Raw genomic sequence first — 21,597 nt, forward strand, 5'->3', positions numbered from 1 at the left:
GGATATTTTCTCTCGGTAGAAGGGTAGGGGAAAGCTAATTTATAGCTGCGGTGAAGCAAGATAGGAAATTCCAGTCCTCTGTAAGCTCAGCCGCAAAAACATTTCCATCAATAAAAGCGTTTAATGATCTTCTCTGTAGCGTCAGGGGTTTTTTTTTAAGAATCTGAGCCAAACTTCATTCCCTGTTTTCACTTACTGTCTTGACTAGAAGGAACTATTCTTAATTGGTGGTTAAGTAGATGAGGGGTCTTTGCCTTGGGCGTTGGCATGACCCGCTTGCTCTGTGTCACCTGCTCCGGCTGCGCTCAGTGTGCAGCCTGGACAGAGGCAGAAGCCGATTTGGGGGTTTCTTACTCTGTGGGCTTGAGGTGGTGAAATTAAAGCAGGTTATTTTTTTCAATGCTATATACAGTCTCTCAGGAACAGGCAGGGAAAAAAAAGCAAAAAAGCAAAAACTTTAACTTCTGCACACCACTAGAATAAAGTGCATGTAAGTGTGAAAAGAGGCTTGCATGCACACTGAAGTATTTTTAGAGTGGCAACGAGAGACTGCTGTGCTCGTGAGAGCAGTGCCTTCAACATCTGCTGCAGGCACTGGCCTTAAGAGGACTAATGTACCTCTGCAGAGGGCTTATACTTGCACGGTGAATGCTCTCTAGACCCCTATCTACAGCTCTTACTAGTAACAACAATTAGTAATGACAATAATAAGACTTAACCATATCATACTACTCTCACCTGTAGCTTTGTCGTGCTGGTTTCTAAACTATGGTACATGTGCACCATGGTGATGGGGAGGTCAAAACAGGCTCAGGTGAGGGCGTGAGCTAGTTTCAGGGAGCAGAGGCAATGCAGCTGCCCTAGGGCAGTACTTGAATGCAGGCTGAACTTCACGTGTGCCTTTTAGTAGGGTTTTTTCATGAAAATCAATTCCCTTTCTAAAATTTGGAAATACGGTGCTCAGCTTCCATCTGTGTTGTTGTCTTTTGGCTGCACTTCCATATCGAAAAGTGGATTTATTGAACTTCAGTGCTGTAAATTCAACCTGGGGTCTTCACACTTTTTTGCCCTTCATGTATGTTATCACATCATGAAGACTATGGAGTCTAAGTTGGTCCATCAAGCATGCCTACGCAACCCCGCTGCTTTTAAGAACAGAAACACCTGCGCTGTTGATACACAGGCACAAACAGGACAGAAAAAAGAGCAGAAATCGTTTCCACTCAGCTGATTAGGGCTAAGAGTGAACAGAAGCAAAACCAGAGAGGGCTCTTGTGTTCCCAGAGCCCACAGCTGTGGCTGAATGCCCACAGGGGTGGATGTCTTAAGTAACAAAGTGACAATTTTACGATGTTGCTATTAAGAGCACAGTAATCAATTCTAAATATTCCCCCAGCTATGAAGAGCAAAGGGACACGGTCACAGCTGGGTATCGGAGTGGGCTGCTCCTGGCTCAGCACACATTCTTGGGTAGCACCTGAGAGCAATGAGCTCAAGCTGACACAAAATGAGAAAAACCCAACAAATCCTACCATAAAAATGCCCATCTTCAGAATAATTCAGGCTGATTTCAAAATGATTGAAAAAATTATTCAAAGCTGAAGAGTCTTTCTCTCATAGAGCTGTCTCTGAGATGAAAAAGGTTAAATAACATTTAAGTTTGTACGGTCAGATCCTTCAAGACATTCCCTATTGGCTTCCAGGAAAACATTCGAGGCTATTTTTGTAGTTTTACTCTAAATGGCAGGTACTGACCACTCCTAGAGACAGGCCACTTGGCTCACAGAGCTCTGGTGTAATCTATGATCACAGTTTTCTACTCTCATGTGCTTAAATTAAGCTTTAGGAATAATATAGGAACACATATCCATTGCTTGCTCTGATTTCTCTCCACATAACTCCATATGAAAATATTTACCATAGCCATACAGTGTTAAATCTCTACTTGAGCTATTAAAATGTCATTTTATGGATGATATGAGTGCATGGCTTCAAGGCAAGAGGCACCATTACCGGTCTAACCACTGGTAGGTAATAAATGGGTCAACGAACAGACCACTCCAACAGACCTGTCTGTCTCTTTGCAGACAGATTAGTATCAACATGCAGCAGAACCGTTGTGCAAGGTGTTACACCTTGCAATGGCAGAGAGCTCAATTGGCTTGGTGAACTTCATCTTTTTAAATTAGTGACATGTTGCTGCCTTTCAAGTATGATTTTCTTCAGGCCTTGCTGAGCTTCTAAAATAATTTGGAAAGGAATTTCTTGGTTTGCTGACCTGCCCAAATTCTGCTTATGCCTATGGTGTTGCAGAGTCTCCAGTTTATTTGCTACTTTGGGTCTCTCATAGTCATGTGTTGGTGCTGAGATAGCAATTAAGAAGAACACAGAAAAAAGTAACTAGGAGCTTATGAGGTATCACTGGAACAACATGGACTTATTTTTAATGGTAATTCCCCTGCTACAGTAATTTTCCACTGACCAAAAGACTTGAGTATGAACTTGAACCTCCTTGAACACTGTGTTGATACAATTATTTTCTAGCCCTTATCATATCCCTTATCTATGCATTGCGTATGTGCTGTTTTTATCATTAATAGTTAGGATATTAAGAACTGTTGATTGCCAGATTGATAGAAATTTTGCCTGAACCCTAGCATCGTTAAGTATTTTGGGAGTTCTCTCTCTTATTAGGAACACCGATAGTTTGAGGTTTTATGGGAAATAAATCAATTTAAACAATTTTAAAATGAAATTTGAAACCTAAATTGAGAAATTTGAATTTTGAAAGAAAGTTGTAAGGGATTTTGCATTTCCTGCCAATACTAAGTACTCCAAAGGAGAATCGGAAAGAGGTGATAATTGATAATACTAGGATTTTCAGTAGAGCTCTGACTGTTGCATTATGCTTTAATACCTCCAATATACCCCATTATATTTGACATTTAAATTCCTAAACGTAGCTGTTTGGTTTACATGTCTGTCATGACTATTTTGTCCTCCTTCTTGAATTAAAAGAAATAATAATTTGTTTTACAGTTTTTTTCACATCTAAAGAACATGAAGGTGTTCTAGAGGTGGGCATACCCTGGATGCAGACTGCACTGAACTGTGCTGAATGACAAAATCAACTGCAATCAGTGCCTAAGATGCCTCCATTCATCTAAGCAGTAGAGACAGAGAAGCACACCCAGGAGTCTGGGGAGGCAGCTGGAGGGCTGTGTCTGCTTCACTGCTGTCACTCATCCATGGGCGCTCCACTGCAGACCCTGGTCGCTGCCATACCTGACTAAAGCAGTTGCAGCCACTAACTTCTTTTTGCCATCCTTTTTCGTTCTTAAAGATATAAAAGAAAACATGGGTTGAAGATTTTGCCGCATCCTTAATGTTCTCCGACAAAAGAAAGATCTGAGCTTTGTAATTTGAAGAAAATGGAAGTGTCTAACGTTTGCTGGGAAGACAATACTCAGAAGTAATTTTTAAAAATTCTTGAAAGATTAAAGAACAATAAATACCTAGGCAAAGATCTAGTAGGAGCAGAACTGGTATGTGCAGAAAGTGTAAAAAGAAAATTATTATAATCAAATTCTGGAAGATAAAATTAGTTATTCCAGCAAAAAGGAGCTATTTTTATTACCAGACTCTACCACATATTTGTAGAGTTAGAAAGGCCATAGATACCAGACACAGAACAACACGCATTTTGTTTAAAGGAATCTTGTCTAGACAGTATCACCACCCTGAATCATGCCGCAGAAGTCGTGAATGAGAACTACAATAGATGGGAACTTTGTAAGTATCCAGAAAAACATTCGATAAGATGCATCGGAACAGGTTGCCCAAAGATGTGAAATCTCTGTCCTTGGCTTTCAAGCAGTGGCTAGTCAATGCTACAGCTGACTTGTTCTAGTATTGGCGATAGTCCCGCTCCAGTGTTGATGTAATGGTGGCCCTGTGCACGAAGTCAGACTAAATGAATTTAAGAAGTACCCTCTAGCCAGTTTTACCATAATTCTGTGATTTCACAATAGAAATGAGGCTCATTGTGGCAAACAATATGAACTTAATCCTCCCTTAACTCCAATAATACAATTTGGATTATTAAAAAATCCATTTTAAATTTACAGAGGTGTACTAAAGGATTCATTTAATATCAGGCACAGGTTTGTACCTTGTCTCCATCTTATTTAAGGTTGTATTGATTTTATTACATAAAAGTTCATTGAAACAGGTGTGAAGTAGACAGATGCCAAGCCTGATTTCTTTGTGGGAGATACGTGTATTATTAATAAATTAGTTGGAGATATGCATCAGAAGACAGATGGTATTGAAAATTCTGGCAAGCAAACAGAACTTGTTAATAAATATATGACAAGTTATGAAGAATGACGTATCTACTCAGATATGCATTTATTTGGAAGATAGTCTTTAAAATCATAATTAAATTCACTTTAGATGAGGATTATAGCTTCATGAATGTTAAGGTATTCAGAATACACAAAGCAATGAGAAATGCTATGAACGGTCACTAATTAACAGGAACACCAAAACAGAGAAGAAAAGTTTTAGTCTGTTTACATTAGAGTCTGGGGGAAAAAAACCAAGTCTTTCCAGGGCAGGATGGATAAGTTGGATCCTGTGTAGAATAATAAAGGTAAAATGGACTGCCGGATGGAGGAACAAAGTGCTGCTTTTGTTACTGTGGGTAGCTGGACTGCTGCAAGTAACCCAATGTGTAGATAATGCATCAGAAGCAGCTAAAGAATTTTTAGGATGCTGATAAAAGGCTTTTCAGCCAAGTTTATTCCTTTGTTCTCCTGGAACAAGAGACTGAAAGCAAATCTCAAAACACACTAAAGTCCCATCCTTATATCTGAATATCAAAGATCTGAATGAAAGAGCCCAGGACAAGGCTGGCTCATGCTATGTGACCTCTTGAGCATCTGACCAGTGTAGGAAGAATAGTGCTGATGTAAATGAAAAGGGAACTCAGTCCTTTTCTGTGTGCACCTTTCATTGCTGCCTTTAAAAGCTGGACTAGTAATAGCCCATGACTGCATGAAGATATAAAATTTAAAAATATTTATGTGCCTGAACTTCCCAGGTGTTAGGTGCAACTTTCCCAGCCCTGAAATGATTCTCAGAATGCCTGTATAGGGCAAGATGCCTGTTTTTGAAGAGAGAAAAGTGTGGCACGGGGACATGGAGTGCTTCTCCATAGTTGATACAGACAGACCCAAGCACTCTCCGCAGGTCTGAGCCATGCCAAGATGAGCAGCTCTGAAGCAGAGATCGTGTAATGGTAATGGTACCACATTAGTGTGGTACTAGCCTAGAAGACGGTGGCCTATTCACTAAGTGTGGCATCAGCCTCAGACATCTTTGCCACTTTTAGACTACAGACAGCTTGAAATGCAGGGAGAGATGCTCGTTTCTGCTTGTCCCCATCTAGGTAGGGATGTGACATGCCAAAGACTATGAAAGAACCTCTACTTAGTGTCTGAAATAGTAAACTACCTCTCTTCACTCTCATGTCTGCTAACCTGAAGGATTTACCAAAGACCGTAAGCCATTAGGCGGATGGCGTATAGGTAACTCACCAGTTTAAGTCTGTTTGCTAAGTAAGGATATGTAAAACTCTGTCCTAGACACCTCTCCAAAGGGATTCATTTGTCTGTTTCTTCTGCAGTACTGCAGGTCTACTGAGAGTATCACATAGTGTCTTCACTGTCAGTTATTCTGCTGAGGATCAAACTCATTGAAATAGCTAAAATGATGACTCCCATGTGCTCTTTACTCACATGCACAGTAGCTATGAAATCAGACCCTGGAAATGAAGAATTTTTGCCCGTGGAATTGATTTGCATGTTATAATAAAGGCATTTCTGATGTATTTTAGTAGAGACGGGGGTTGAATACATGTGCCTGTTATCAGGGCTTTGCTTTATGTTAAGACAGCCCTGCATTGTGCACTGTGTAATGAATTCCAGAAAACACAGCTTCTTATTGTTGTCAGTTATTGGGGGCTCATTCTCCTAATGAGATATGTAAATATCTTTCATTAACATTAATGGCAAGTGTGTGCTTGGCCCCTGAGGAGAACAGTGCTTTCTGTCTAGCTACGGCTGTTACGATGAAAATGCTATTACAGTTATTGCAAAAATTTGCCTTTATGGTGTCAGTTGTCTGGACAGCTTTTGGTATCATTTACAGAATTATCCCTGTATCTCTTTGACCTGTTTATTTCCTTGCTTCAGACTGCTACAGTAAATGTTTAAACATCTTTTTATACCCACAGCATCAGAATGCAAAGAAAGGGCCTAGGTGCTAAACTGTTAAATACAGGCAAAACGTATAAGCCTGGGCTTAATGCCTAAGCGTATGCTTTACTTTAAGCCACCCAATTGAAATACGTGGGACTTCTCAAACCATTAAGCAGTTCACTAATTGTTTTAGCTGACTTTATGCACAGGCTGTTTTTACTGACTGACTGGGGACCAGAGAGGTAGATACTGTATAGTATTGAACGCCAAGTACAGTAAGCCACTGGACAGGTTGGTAAGGGCTTCTTAAAGAAACTCATTGAAAACTCTTATAGAAAACATCCACAGAGATTTCCCTTGAAAAATAGATACTTCAAAAGCCCAGACGGTTGCTGGCCCCGTATATATGGTGCAGTACAAATGCCTGAGGATACTCCCCATCACTGCAGCCAGCTGGCAGAGAACAGCGACGTCCCTACTGCTCTGCCCTAAACCTCCAGAACAGGGGGACCATATGCAAACTGCCTGCTGGCAATGGGGACAGTCTGTGCTAACCCCTGCAAGTCCCACAAATTATCTAAGAGAGTCCCCGCAGAGCAGAGCCAAACCTGTGCCAGGGCCTGCGCTACAGAATGAGCACGACAGACCACTGATTTCAATGCCTGCACACGCTCCCTGGTCCTGGTTCAATCACGGTGATGGGCATAGCCCATGTGTTGGGCGGGTACCGTAATTTTCCCTTCACTAGCTGTGAACTCAATTTCTGGGGGTTCACTCCATTCTCAGCACAAAATAAGATGGTGCTTGCATGGGCTGCCCTAAGCTTTCCCCTCCAGACCAGCAATGGCCTGACCACGCAGAGGTCTCATCGGGATGGTCTGTTTTGGGGGATGATTACTGAAGAGGCTGAGGATTGTTTCTGGGAGTATTTCACAGGACAAACTCTTTTCTCCCAATTTCGTATGAAGTTGTTCTATTCATGCAACAACCTGATTTTGACAGTTTGTGTCAGAAAAAAATCAGTGTTTCATGGAAAATAAGCCCTGTAATTACCCACCGTCCCTCAAATGTGTATAGGGCCTGAAGTTACATGTGTGTTTACATATACATGTCTACACATATATAATATGTGCATGTTTAAAATACATAATATATAACATAAAGTAGATAATATATCAAACCTTTCTCTCACCTAATTGACCTTTAGGGAGACTAGGGGTGAAAATTTCCAGGACACTCACATAGCATATGAAATCTATGCCCCACTGAAAGTCACCGAGTCAGATTTTCCAAACTATTTCAGTGTCTAAAGATGCTGACACAACAGACACCTTCTGTCATTCCGCAAAAGTATCTAGGCAAAGTGTATGTTGAATTCATCTCAAGTCCACCAAGAGTCAAAAAGCACCAAAGAAAACTAGTTGTGAAGATTTCTCTAAATACCTACAGCAGAATCACTTAGATGCTTTTGAAAATTTAACCCAGAATAATTAAGTGGGATAGTTATAATGGAATTTAAAATATTAAAATAATGGCATTTGGAAGATAGTTTGGAGAGCAGACAAAGAGAGTCTCAACCCAAATATAGACACAGTATGCAGCAATAAATATTATCCTATTTAAATATGGAGGTAAGATAAACATGGACTATAAAATAAAAGCAAGAAAAACATTTTGGTGGGCATATTTGAGAGAAATAACTTGCAAGCAAAATTGACAACCCTTAAAGCTGGTGTCCAACCTCAAGTAGGTTATGATAAAATACAAGGGCACATCATACTTCGCTTTTCTTGTTGGGTTCAGTTTTAACTTAATTTCCCACAACTGAGCCAGATCAGATGGTCTGAAGTTGCCAGTGCTGGATAGCAAGGCAGCATGATCCCCAGTTCTGCTCTGCATACAGTAACAGTGCCTAAATATAATAGATTAACAGCATGTTCAGTGACTGTTGGAAAACAAGCAATATTATTTACAACTGTAATGAGGCTCAGCAAACATCCAGCTAAATAGAAGAAGGAAATAATTCTCACTTCACTAGAACACTTAGCACAATGGGGTGCCCATATTGACTTCTAATTTTTTTCATACTTAGCTAATCAGGGAAATGCAAGCTTGGGGAAACAATGCCTAGTCTGAGCATGGATGTCATCATCGCATCCCTTCTGAAGCTAACTCCGAAGACTAGACATTTTACACATGGCAGCTGAATTTATTTTAAAATGCAAGACTGGTCTCCTACCAGCCATCAGTCTGCTGCCCTGAAGAAAAGACTGAGTGACTGAAGATCTGTGGATGACTTTTTTCACAGATGTAATTGAGGTACACTTGAGATCTTCACAATACGCCACTCCAGGCCACCCCTGTACTCATGTGAACTGCCAGGCACATGCTCAGACAGCTGTTACACACACCGGTTATAACAGCCCATGCTAAATTCCTACAACAAAACTACATCCTTTCTATAAAATAGCAGGGTGGTCTTATTCCTCCATGCACACCAAATGTCCACTGACCAGAGCTCTAAATGACCCGTTTGACCACTCCGCAATTTTCAGTGAATGGTGCTGTAGTAAGGACCAGAAATGTTAATAAAATTTAACAAAGATCATCTTTCCCTCCATTAGCATCCTTCCCTTCCTTTAACAAATTTCATCCTTGCCTCCGTTACTCTATTATGAGAGAGAAAATGGCTGACATACCCCATGGCGATGTTCATAGTAAGCCAACTTGGATTTGGTTAAGACGAAGAAGCGCACTTTAAAGTTGGAGGGTGAAGTCCTTCTCTTCTGCTGGGATTTTTTGATCAGCAGTTCCTCCAGGAGCACACAGTTATTCATGGCTGAGCCAAAAATGGTCGTCTCCTGGGACATGGGATGCCTGCCCTAAGCACCGAGTGCCTGTCCAAGAAAGCGACACAAGAAGGAAGACAGTTAATTTAAAAAAAAAAAAAAAAAGTCTGTTCAAAAGGCAGCGTAGGTGCTTTGAGCTTTATCTTCCCATCTACAGCAAAGCTTCCTTTCTGTCAAACCATAACCACATCCTCTCTGAAGTCATAAAACGAACAGCACATGTTGAAATATACGCTAAGGTAAATGTTGTGGAAAAAATAACACTTGAGGGACATTCAGTAGATGTGAGTCAATGATTAAGGATTAATTAAAAAGAGGTGTGGCATGATTAAGCATCTGTCTCCTACTCGCCCATTTAGTAAATACAGTTATAAATGCACACACCGAACATGGATGTATAGGATGAGTGTCTCTCCTGTTCTTTTAGAAATAGGTCATGCATCCATATTTCTTTTTCGAAGGAGTGGTGCTTTCCCATTTAGAGTATGTAACAGTTGATTGTGTGTCTCAGAGATTTCATAGAACTTATTTTGAGGAATTTTCCCAAATAACATGAAAGTTCCTACTATGTAAGCAAAGTAAATTATATCCAGGATATGCTTGTATAAGGAATGATAAATGTTTGCAGTCGTTAGATATTTAAACTGAAAACACATGGTTACAGTAACTGATAACTAATTAATTATCATTGGTTACTATTTACTGATTACTGACTGCTTCAGGTGCAGTCTAATGAGTCTGTGGCTGGATGTTCCAGGAGGCACAGGCACAACATGCCCTCTGCGGATGCAATCAAGACCAGTGTAATCAGTAGTGAAGTGAGCACAAACATCAAACCAAGCACAACTGGTTTCCTCGGGACTTCAGGGCACCATTCAGGGAAGTCTGCACCAGGCTAAATATAGAAATTAAAAAAAATTAGTATGTACCTAATGCACTCAGTACAACAGCACTGTTATATTTTAAAACAAATGCAATTTGGTTTTCGCTGCTTTTCCATTTTTAATATTTTGTTTATTTTTTACTAGTGATGTATAAGTGTATTGCTTATGCTACTGAGGATTGGAGCGATGGAGTCTGGTAGAATGTGGGGAAACTGCAAGATAAGTATTTTCATTAATTAGGTATTTCCGAAAATTATTTCAATCTAAATAATTTACCAGTGCTGACTTTTGGCTTTAGTTCAACGTAGCATTAGGGTATAAGGAGACAGGTCCCTATTGCTGATATATTTTTAGAGTTGTTTTCAAGCTCCAGTGAAGATGCTTCATTATTTTAAATTCAGTTCACGAGAAAAAAAAAGCTGAACAAATATCAAAATTGCAAACTCTGTTTAAATGAAGACTTGGATTTTATAGGGCAGTTCATAGACAGACTTGTGAACCGTATTTCTCAACAGAATGTATTGGTTATCCGTCCCCAAAGAAGAGGTGGCATATCCCTTCCCTGCTCTTTTTTGTTATATTGTTTAGGCAGCATGTTCCAGGGATCATGAAATGTTCCTTATCAATTTTGTTCAATGCTAATTGAGAACCTGCTTTTGCCATAAAAATACAATTTAAAGATAGCACTTGACATACAGATCTGTAAGAGAATTTGCTAAAGGCAATCCAGTATCATGGAACAGAAACAAGGACAAACAGAAGCTGTTGTGCAGTTGATCCCTACGTATATCTCTCTATATGTGGTGGTCTTGCTGAAGACGAGATGCAGCATAGAGTGCGCAAGTCTAGCGCAGTTGTGTTTCATTTCTTGGCAGAGTGACTGAGTTCCAAGGAACTCCTGTGGTTGAACAAGAAAGATGACACAAGCCTGTGATCTCCTGAAAAATACTTACTGCTACCAAGGGGGATTTCATATCTATTTGTAGATTAGAATCAATACTCGGGCCAAATTTCCCAATTCTTCTACAAAACAGTTCGTCTCATACAATGCACATATATAAAAAATTCAGTCTGCTGTGAGTTTTCTAAAGTCACACTCTGTGTAAACAGCAGCTATTCGGATATTTCCAGACCTTGTTTAAGTGCTTGCACCTCTAAAATATAGGACCACTTTTGCGTGCATGTAACTTTCCTCATGCTTGAGAATTTGCTGGTTTAAACTATGCTCCGAGACCCTTTCTTGTAATTAATGAACCAGAACATAGGCAGTAGAGTGCCCCAACAAACTGTATGGACTTCACTCTGCTAGCACAGTGAATTCCCCCCCAAAAGCTGTTGATCTTAATAGCATTTGCTTGATTTGTGTCAAACAAACCACAGTTTGTAATGTCATTGCATTTTTTGCTATGAACACTTATTTAGGATTATGTTATTCCTTCTAGTCTCTTCTTTGCACTAATCGTAGTGTGTTAAGGACTTTCGGAAAAGTCTTTGTAGCTTGGGCCAAGGGGGTTGCAGTCTGTTGGCAGAGATGTACATGTTGTCTTCTCAGAAAATTGAATATAAATAGAAATGCAAGGGTGTGACACTACAGCTCTGCAGAAAAAGCAAGGCATACAGGACAGCAAAGAGATGAGACACCAACACGTAGACCTCTGAGGGCAGCAATGCTGCTGGAGGTGAGAGGATGTGGGGGGAGAAGAGATTCAGCAAGGGAGGCAAGTAGTGGGGGGAGAGCTAAGAAATTCTTTGAATGTAGTGACTGGCAGCTTGATTTCTTCATGAGATAAGAGATGAGTTAGCGGAGGGACATGAAGAGGGGAGCAGTGTGATCAAATGTTCAGATAGGGGGCTTGGCAACTGCACTTCATCTGGCGTAAACGTGGCGTGATGCGATGCGCTGTAGGAGGTCTGACGGGAAGATGCCGTGAGGGTCAAGGCAAGAGAGAAACGTGGGAGAACTGGACAGGCTGAGCTGTTGTGAAAGAGAAGGTACCGATTTGATACAATGCATGTAGAAGGAAAGACGCACATAGGTCTAAGAACATAATCACAGATTTTTGGCCTGGAGTAATAAAGAATCTGGTAGTTACATCAGAACTAGCAGGATTTAACAGGCGAGATCAGCCATTCTGAGTTTTCCATGGCGAGTTCAAGGTGATGATGGGCCAGATATTAGACAGGGACAAAAATAAGAATGACTGTAAGGAAGGAAACAAGTCAACAGAGCCAGATTCAAGTGTCATTGACATAGACACAGGAGCTGATTTCAGTGACAGCTGCTAACTATTCCTGTTTTACAATATCTTTATCAACTGATAACTCTTCACTGCTGAACTGGGGAGGAAGGTAGGGACTGACATATTTTTGTATCCACTCTTGCCACAGATCTACCCCTTCATGTTCCTTTTTCACTTTAATCCTGAACTCCATGTGTAGCAAACACGCAAATATTTGAGTGTAGCAAGCCAAAACCAGAATATGAATGCTCTCTAACTCTAACGAGTATATAACCAGGTTGACATGTATATACAAAAACATATGGTCTAAGAATTGCATTTATATTTAATTATACATTTATGAGAGAGTAACCTGTTTATGTGTATTTGAATTTTATTTAATTTCAAAGATCATGATTTCTTGTCCATTTTTTAATTAAAATTCTTCGTGGCTTTTAAGACATGAACTGCAGACATAAAACATATGTCATCATCCACCTGGGTGACTAATAGGTTATAATCCTTTTAAATAAAGCCTCAGTCATTTAAGGGCTTCAGGACCCTTCTACAGTAAAGCATGAGTGATATATATATATAAATACAGTTAGGTAGAAATACACCAATTGTCCAGGGCCGAGTTGACTGCAGAGCTGGAAGATGTGAGGACAAGTCTGTAGAGCTCTATACACAAACTACGTAGCCTTCCTGAAAGGGCTCCTTGGGTGAGCTGGAATATCCCGCTAACACAGGTATCTCATTTCTGGAACCTGACCTTGTATGACGGTGCAGTGGTACATTGAACGTACGAGCACACTCCTTTTGTTCAAGGCTTTTGGCACCGCTATATATTGCATGGTACAGAAATTCTGTATCCTTAATAGAAAGGAATTAAATATAACTGTCTTAAGTATCTTAAAACCATTGTAAGTCTATCCTTTAAGATGAGGAGACAAAGCCTGATGAATTTTTTAGGTATCCTGCATCTTCTCTGCTGAGGTGCCTTTATAAAACCTGCTACCATGTATCCTTTGACACTTTTCCATCCATATGCAAGAAACTCTGAAATATTTTAAATGTTTCAGATTTAAGTTTGAGCTGCTGTGTGCACTAAATTCTCCTCTGTGCTGGGCAAGTTGAGGTTACAGATAGACTTATCAAATGTGGCCTTAGTGGGCTCCTTTTTTTTTTTCTTTTAATCACCTTCGTTCTTCCCTTGCTACCTCCTGCAAACTGCTCTATTTCTGCTCTGAAAAATGTTATTTCAGGGATTGGATTTTTTCTTAGGGGATTTACCCAGATTATGCAGTTCACACTTTTATTACTGCAGACTGTGGAAATCTCCCCACCCGCACATCCTGCTCTGATACCAATGCTTATGTCCTGAAGGCGGCAGAGAAATTTATAAAGTTAAATATAGATAGGTTTAATTTTTGTAAAAAAACAGACCGGAAGGCTGCCACTATATCTTCACTCTTCACATAAAACGACCTGTATACTTCTATCGTGTAATATTTGGGCCAGGTTTACTGCCTGGGTGCCAGCTCTTCCTTTTCACCAGCTGCTCAATATGATGATTATCATTCAACTTCCAAGCTTCCAGAATTCAACCCATTTTGCTACTTTGCATTTTTAGAGTGTGAGAAACTCTATTTAGGTTACTCAGCTGTCTTGCTTCTTTGGCAGTTCATTATCACCCTAATAAACATGTCTCCAGTAGACCCAAAGAACAAGACAGAAAGCTGCAGAAAAAGGGAAGAATTAGCCTGGTCTTTACGAGCCAGATGCATCCAGCTTTCCTCTAGGTCTTACAACTGCACCTTTGAATCTGCTCACACTGATCCCAGTGACCAAGGGAGTTGCTCTTGTAGAACCAGAGCAAGATTCTCCTGTGAACTGTTCGGGAAAGTAGATGCCTTGTTCTGAGCATCTGCTAGGAGGATGTAGTGAATTATCCACGATTTGAATGCCTGAAGCGAATCACTCCCAGGCTTACTGATGTTGGCAGTAACATAGAGAACATGTTTTATACGGGTGAACTTGCACAGGGTTAGGACAGGCTCTTCTGTGACAAAGGTACAAATAATACTTTGCTCAGCTGTTCTCTAGGGCAAAAATGCAGAAAGGAAAACCTAGTTTCATCGGGTCATACCCAAACTGGGAATTTGTTCCAGCTCCTTTTATTAGTGCCTGCCTATCATGGTTCCTGTCTGTTACTATTTCCTTCTGAAGACAAAGGCATGACTTACACTGCTGGCAAAACTGCAGTGCTGAAAATCCCGCAGTTTATTCTGGCAATATGACACGTTTGTAGCTACCCAGGTTGCTGATGGCTGGGTAGGGATTACTTCTTCATGCCATGCAGATGCATTTTTTGAGACATCTTCATTTACGAGTTAGAACAGGCAGTCACCACAGGTGTGTGACCAAGTAAAGACCCAGCATTAATGTCTGGCTTAAAAATCAGGTAGGGGGGTTGCTTCCAGAAACAACATTAAGACTATGAGCATAGGAAAGAGTGTTGGCTGATTCTATCAACATGTGCCTGGATTTTGAGCCATGTCAATTTATTAACCAGTAGTGAGATACTTGTTTCATTGCTAAATAACCATGCAGGCTCTGTGCTGAGGTTTGAATCTGTTTGAATCCGGTAATAGGTTGTATAGCAAGAAACAGTTCAACTGTCATGTGCATTGAAGATTGGTGTGCCCCAGTTTTTACATGACAGGAACATTAAACTTCTTTCCTGCATTAGCAGACACACCAATAGGCTGCAGCTGATATTTTAGTCTGGGGAGTCAGAGAGAACAGGCAGCACAGTACTGCACTGCAAATTCATTAATTCCCAAAGCCACAGCAGGAGACAGGGAGATGGGAATTAACTGCAGCAGATGGAGACATAAAGCTTGCTTAAGTCCCCTTCACCCCCAACAGTCTCCTTTTCTTTTCCCCTCCTCCCTGGTATATCCTGCAACAAAGCCTATAACAGTCACCAAAAAAGGAAATTCCTGAGCTCATTGCTTAACTAGGCTGTAAGATGTAACACTCAACCTAAACCCAACAAAAGACTGGAACTGAGTTTCATTTTGGGGTTATTTTTCAGACAACGTGGGAAAAAAACACCACACTTTTATTTACTCTTTAGAGTGCAATAGCAATCAAAAATGGAAGAAATATATTGTAGCACAGAAGAGAGCAGCGCTGTTCTAAGACCATGCATGGGGTTTGTATTTACTGTGCTTGTACAATGCTTGGATTCAAATTCTGCTAAAATAACTTAGCATACTGCAATGGCACACACTGTACACACTGCTGCTGAATTAACAGAACTGGAATGCCTGATAATGAAACATGCCAATTTGCCTAAAATTAGTTATGAAGAAAAACAACATAAACTTAACTAAAGCAATAAATTAAAATGCTGTGTCCTTGATGTGGAGAATATCATTGTACTGATTCACCATCTGCTGAAGGGGTGTCCAGGTTCATTCCCACAGTTTGGAGATGCTGTAGGAATTGTGCTGTATTATCAGTGGTAGGCTTGTACTGGATAGCATTCTTATTTCAGAAAAGAGCTGAAATGCAGCAGAAAGCAAATTGTAAAGTGCTACGCATGACACTCAGCATCATTCTTAATTTCTCATTTGGAACCACTGTAAAGAGAAATGTTAGCAGCTCCCCATAGGCTGGAAAGGGTCATCCATGGGTCTTCTGAGAATCAGCCATGCTACCAAGAATGAGACTGAAACCCATTTGTCTTCTTTCACTAGTTGACGTTGTATCCCCTCTGTCTCGGCCACTACATACAGACTGGAAAGATGACTCAAGAACATCACAGAGATCAGGTAAAAAACAAGTGCTTGGCCCTCCACTGTCTTCTACTTTTTGAAGTCACAGCATTTTACATCCTTGCTGCACAGTTCACTGAGTCCAAGGCACTAGAGAATTAAGCTCAGCTCCTGTTGAAAGAATGTGAAATCAAAGTCTGGAAAGTCCAATAAAACCAAAGGTGTGTTAGTACCTCCTACTACATGGGTTTTCTTGTGCCTCTCTGGAGGTGGTGCTTTTTATTCCTTGCCTATCTTTCAGGTTATGATGTAATAAGATGATTTGAGACAAGCTAAGAGCTTGCTGCCACAGAAACAAGGAGAACCATTCCCCTCACCATTTCCCTGACCTCCTCCCTTCCTTCTGCCTATGCGCCCTCCTCTCTTAAAAGCTGACCCTGATGCTCACAGGATACACAGCACAGTGAGTTGATTTAACTCACCAGAAGAGCTGAAAACTTAATCCAGAAAAATTACCAAAATGTTTTCTGTGGGGTTTGTAGTTGCATCAGTTTGCTTTGCAATCCAATGCCTGACGGTGATGGTACGAAGTAGTGAGAAGAAAGGACTCCACAGCCAGAAGTTGGGGGCTGGAGGAGCAGTGAAGGAAGAAAAGAGAGCGGAACCAGGAGGAAAGAGTAGGGCAGGAGGGTGAAGGAATGAGACCTCCCTTTCCAAAGCAGAAATGTGGCACGGAACTGCATCCATGCAGTATGGAACTGCATCCTTGCCTGTGTTTGAAAACCATGCTCTCAGTTCCATATTTATGTGCCTTGCTAAGATCTGCATCTCCATTCTGGAGTACTTTCGCTTCTTTGTATGCATTGAAGTAGTACTTAGAAACAAGCACCATGTTAAAAAAAAAAAAAAAAAAAAGAAAAGAAAAGATAAGCCATCTTGGATCCCCCTGGCTGATAGTACACGATTTTCTGCTCTGAACTGTTTAGATTCTCAACTGACAAGATCACCAGCTGATGAAAGAAGCAATGTGGTAAAGTATTTTGATTTTATGAATGAAGATTAAAGGTCTCTTAAATCTTCCTGCTGATCCCAAAGGACATTGTGGCTTAATATGGAGAGTTTGAATGACTGGTTCATGTCAAAGAGCAAGGCTGTGGCTCTTTGAGTCCCAGAGTCCCAGTTCAATGCCTGCACCCAAAGCACTCCTTCACTCTGTGGAGATCGTAAGTTCCATAGCCGTGGTAGGAAAGCGGTGACTGGTAGCAACCTTTTAAACTTTTTAATTCTTTAACTTGTTTGGTTTTTTAAGTCTTGATTGTCAAAATAATTAAAGCATAGAATATTTATATTAGAATCAAGTTACCTTTTGTGCCTTCCAGTTTTCTTAAAGGTGACTCTTACTAACAGATTGTGTACTGGGACAGCTCCTACATTTCAAAGGGATGGTTGGCCCAGGTCCAGTGCTGAAATGCTGAAAACGGAACACAACATGGGCAAACCACCTTATCCTGTTACATTTTTTTCTGCACTGTGCTGCCCACCGTGCCTGCTCATTAGGGTATTTCTGCACAAAGAATAAGAGCTTTCTATACCCAGGCTCCTGGGTCTGAGCAAGCTATTCACATTTGTGACATTTCAGTCCGTATGGATATGTTCCTGAAAAGAACACTAGACTAATTCACATCTTGGGGCACCACAAAATCCTTCATCTAAGGACCTTTGTCTCACTTTTTAAGTAGAAGTAATGGCATCAAGGGCAGAAAACGTGAACATACTGCTTCAGATATCAGATGGCATCAGATCTGTCAGTCTAGAGACTAGTGACAAATACAGATTATGCCCAGATGAATTTAGTGTCAATTTTCCCTAAATCAAAGTTGTAAGTCATTACTAAATGGCAAGAAATGTTTGAAAACACAGTGTAGGCCATATCCATATATACATATACATGGATAAATTCTAAACTACAATCATACTGATGACATCAATCTGTATGAATACAGAGAAAAGGACAAACCTTTAACTCAGACTAAGTAATGAAGAGATAATGAGACTAAGAGACAATGTAATAATTAGCAACATCATGTAAAATGTGTGAATACTGTACTGCACTGTCAGAGAACAACGGCATCGAACTTCATAATGGGAAAGACTTCTTCAGCAAGTTCACTGAAGTTCCTTCCTATGTGACAGACCCTTGCTACATAATCTGAGAACAACTGCCTCAAAGGGGGGTTGTTTCCTCCCAAAAATATACTTTGCTTACAAAAGAAAATAGATCAGCCTATTTTGCAGCCAGGGTTGCGCTCATTGTCAGTTGTAGAGTGTTGTTTGGTTTGGAGTACTTAAATATATATTCAGATGTTCAGTAAAATGTGAGCAGTAAATTTTTTTCAGGTTTTCTAGTCAATTAAACCTAACTATTCTGGTGTTCCTTTGCACTGTTTTAGAAATAATTAAAAGATCCAAAGTAGTTATCGCTCAATCAAAACTTTTTTTTGGTGAAATGATCAATCTTGAAAAGTGAAATCTGCAAAAATGATACTGCGTGTGCACGCAACGCGTCCCGTCAGCCAAAGGCCACTGCTGCCATCTGCTGAGGAAGAGAGAAAACGGGACGTAAATGGCCAAGCGTCAAGAATCCTTTCCCGCTGGCCATTTCAGGGAGAAATTCCTGGAGAGGTGATGCCAGCAAGCCCAGCTCCCCCTGATCCACAAGGTGAAAAACTTAAATCCACCATTTATTCTTCAACTCCTCATAAAACAAAACTGAGAGAAAAAAAACGGAGCCCGGCTGTTTGTTACAGTCTTTATGTGGTCAGGTTTAGTGTATTCAGCTGAAGGAACGACGCAAACACGTTCCAGGGTAACGTCTTCATTTCACGGCCGGGGTAATGCCCGCATTTCTGATGCGTGGAAGCACGACATACCACAGGATCACCACACCCCGCATCTCTGCGTAATTCGGCGGCTAACGCCTAGGAATCGTGTTGGCCGATCCCGATCCGAGTACGTTCCTTCGAAGCAGTCCGTGCTTCCCAGCAGCAGGGACACTCCGACCCAAACGCCTGCCTCCAAGCGCGGGGCCGAACTCTCCGGCCCCAGCCCGGCCAATGCCAGGCCGCTCGCTCCCGCCCCCCACAGGCCTCTGGCCTCGCCGCCTCAGGAGCGGCTTCTGGTGAGGGGGCCCCGCACCCCTGGGGAGACCCCCAACAGCGGTGGGGATGCGGCCCCCCAAGTCCCGCCTGGGCTGCCTGCTGCCACGTCCGGGGACAGGGCAGCCCCTGGCCGGGCGACCGCCGCCATAACGCTCCCTCCGCCCTCCTCACTCCGCCACGGCCCGGCCCGCCCCGCGGTGCTCGGCACCGCCTCCCGAGGGAACCCTCTGCGGTGAGTGGAGCGAGCTTCTGACCGGTGTTCGGGAGGGCCAATCAGAGCGTGCCGCCCTGCCGACGGCGAGCCAATGGAGAGGAAGGGAAGCTGGGGGCTGGCCGGAAGCGGGGCGCCGGCGGTTGCGCTGAGGGGAGCTCGGCGGGGAGGTGAGGAGCGGCGGCTCCCCGCGGATCGCGGGCTCCCGGCGGGGCCGTCCCCTTCGCCGGGTACGTGGTCAGTCGCCGATGGGGTCTCGCCGTAGCGAGACCCCGGCTCTTCTCGCTTCAGCAGCGGCCTGGAGAGCCCCGCGGCGCGGCTCGGGCCTTCCCAGAGCCTGGCCCGGCCCGGCCTGGCCCGGGGCAGGGCGTTGGCGGCGGCTGTGGAGCCGCGGCGCGGGGCCGCGTCCTCCCCTGAGGGCGGTGCTTGCCCGCCGCCGGGCTGCGCGGTTTCTTCTCTGGCAGGGTGTGGTGTTAGCGGGCCAGGCCTCAGCTAGGAAAGGCGTCTGCCCTCTCTTCTTGTGGCTGCTCTGTTCACAGGCTGGTCTTGCGTGGTTCGAGAAGTGAATGCTTTATGTGTTTCTAGTGAAGTTAATCCTGCTAAAAGTATAGCTCAGTGGAAAGCTAACATGGATTCATTCGGGAGTTTCCTGTATTCTACACATTAAGATGGCTTTCTTCTGGCTTATCTTCTCACAGCCAGCTCTCTTGTATTGCCCTTGTTTCTATTTATACGATAAGGTTGTCATGCAAATTGTTTAACATATCTTTCTTGGGACATTCCCTAGGTATTTTCGTCTGGCAAAAATGGGTGAACCTCAGCAAGTGAGTGCCCTTCCTCCGCCTCCAATGCAATATATAAAAGAATACACTGATGAAAACATCCGGAAAGGCCTGGCTCCAAAGCCACCTCCACCTGTGAAAGACAGTTATATGATGTTTGGTAATCAGTTTCAATGTGATGATCTGATTATTCGACCCTTGGAGAGCCAGGGTATTGAACGGCTACATCCTATGCAGTTTGATCACAAGAAGGAATTAAGAAAACTTAATATGTCTATCCTGGTCAACTTTTTGGACCTCTTGGATATCTTGATAAGGAGTCCAGGGAGTATAAAGCGAGAGGAGAAACTGGAAGACTTGAAACTGCTTTTTGTTCATGTCCATCATCTTATAAATGAGTATCGCCCTCACCAAGCTAGGGAGACGCTGAGAGTCATGATGGAGGTGCAGAAACGTCAGCGTTTGGAAACGGCAGAGCGATTTCAGAAGCACTTAGAGCGAGTTGTAGAGATGATTCAGAACTGCCTGGCTTCCTTGCCTGATGATCTGCCTCATTCAGAGGGAGGACTGAGAGTGAAAACAGAAGCAATGGATGCTGATGATGGCAGCAACTGTATTGGACAGAGCGAAAAGCAGAGAGAGCGTTCTGGTGGCAAGAGAGACCAGGTTTTAGACAAAGATGCAGCAATGTGTAGCATTATTGATGAAATGACATGAAGAAAACACTTTTTTTTTTTTTTTTTTTTTAGCTCACCATAGTGAGAGGCAGAATGAAATCTGAGGGTATATGTTGTATTTTGCTTTGCTGTAGTACAAGCACACAAAGCATTTATTGTACACCTGTTGGAGGTTGTGAGTGACTAGGCAGATGAAAATGTTTAATATTTTGTGAGCTGTGTGTTTATTGGTAGAAACAAAAGAGCATACTTTTTGTTAAATGTATCATGTGAGGTGGTAGCCACAGATTAAAGTTAGTTTTTTCTGTTGTACCTTCGTTTGTCACTTTCTGCTTTTTTCGGGTATGCTTTGTTTATGTTTTTGTTTTGGTTTGGTTTTTAAATTGCTTTATAGTGTGGAAGCAAGGGATCTGACTGAGAGGAATTGTAGCTGACAGTTCCTCCATTTCAAATAAGTGCTAGTTGTTTACAATTTCAGTGGGTCCTTTCAGGAATGTGTAACGCAATAGTAAAAATAAAATTAGTGTAAAGTCTGCATAATGCATTCCCTTCTAGTTTTGTAATAATAAAACTGTACTAAAGAGAACCTAAAAATTCCTTTATCACAGATTTAATACGGTGTAATTTGCCTTACAGAGAAACGCTGCCAGGAGTCTCAACAACTAAATGAATTAAAACTATTTGGATTTTAATTTCCTTAGATGTAAATCATAACCAGTCTTGACTTTACAAAAATGCCTACTTTTTCCTTTTTTTTTTTTTTTTTTTA

At 41.8% G+C, this 21,597-nt stretch overlaps 2 protein-coding genes across 3 annotated transcripts in view; one reads left to right on the forward strand and one right to left on the reverse strand.

Moving 5' to 3' along the window:
- ITK (IL2 inducible T cell kinase) overlaps window positions 1–9,421 on the reverse strand; it is a 33,103-nt gene extending 23,682 nt beyond the window's left edge. The window contains exon 1 of the mRNA XM_029997789.1: window positions 8,963–9,421. Within this exon, the coding sequence (XP_029853649.1) occupies window positions 8,963–9,133 (171 nt within the window). The 5' untranslated portion in view covers window positions 9,134–9,421. The remainder of the gene's footprint in view (window positions 1–8,962) is intronic.
- Window positions 9,422–19,465: 10,044 nt separating this feature from the next.
- On the forward strand, window positions 19,466–21,365 carry MED7 (mediator complex subunit 7). Of its 2 annotated transcripts, none has more exons than XM_029998137.1 (2): window positions 19,466–19,539; window positions 20,157–21,365. In XM_029998137.1, the coding sequence occupies exon 2, from the start codon at window positions 20,176–20,178 to the stop codon at window positions 20,866–20,868; it is 693 nt and encodes a 230-aa protein (XP_029853997.1). In that variant the 5' UTR covers window positions 19,466–19,539; window positions 20,157–20,175; the 3' UTR covers window positions 20,869–21,365. The 2 variants fall into 2 exon arrangements, with proteins under 2 accessions (XP_029853997.1, XP_029853996.1); XM_029998136.2 differs by having other exon boundaries at window positions 19,473–19,599.
- The last annotated feature ends 232 nt before the right edge of the window (window positions 21,366–21,597 follow it).

This window comes from Aquila chrysaetos, chromosome 22 (genome assembly GCF_900496995.4).
Source record: "Aquila chrysaetos chrysaetos chromosome 22, bAquChr1.4, whole genome shotgun sequence".
In the NCBI taxonomy this organism is placed as follows: domain Eukaryota; kingdom Metazoa; phylum Chordata; class Aves; order Accipitriformes; family Accipitridae; genus Aquila; species Aquila chrysaetos.

Excerpts from the sequence above, each read along its gene's own strand:
- MED7 (XM_029998137.1), top strand. The coding sequence starts at position 20,176 with ATGGGTGAACCTCAGCAAGTGAGTGCCCTTCCTCCGCCTCCAATGCAA.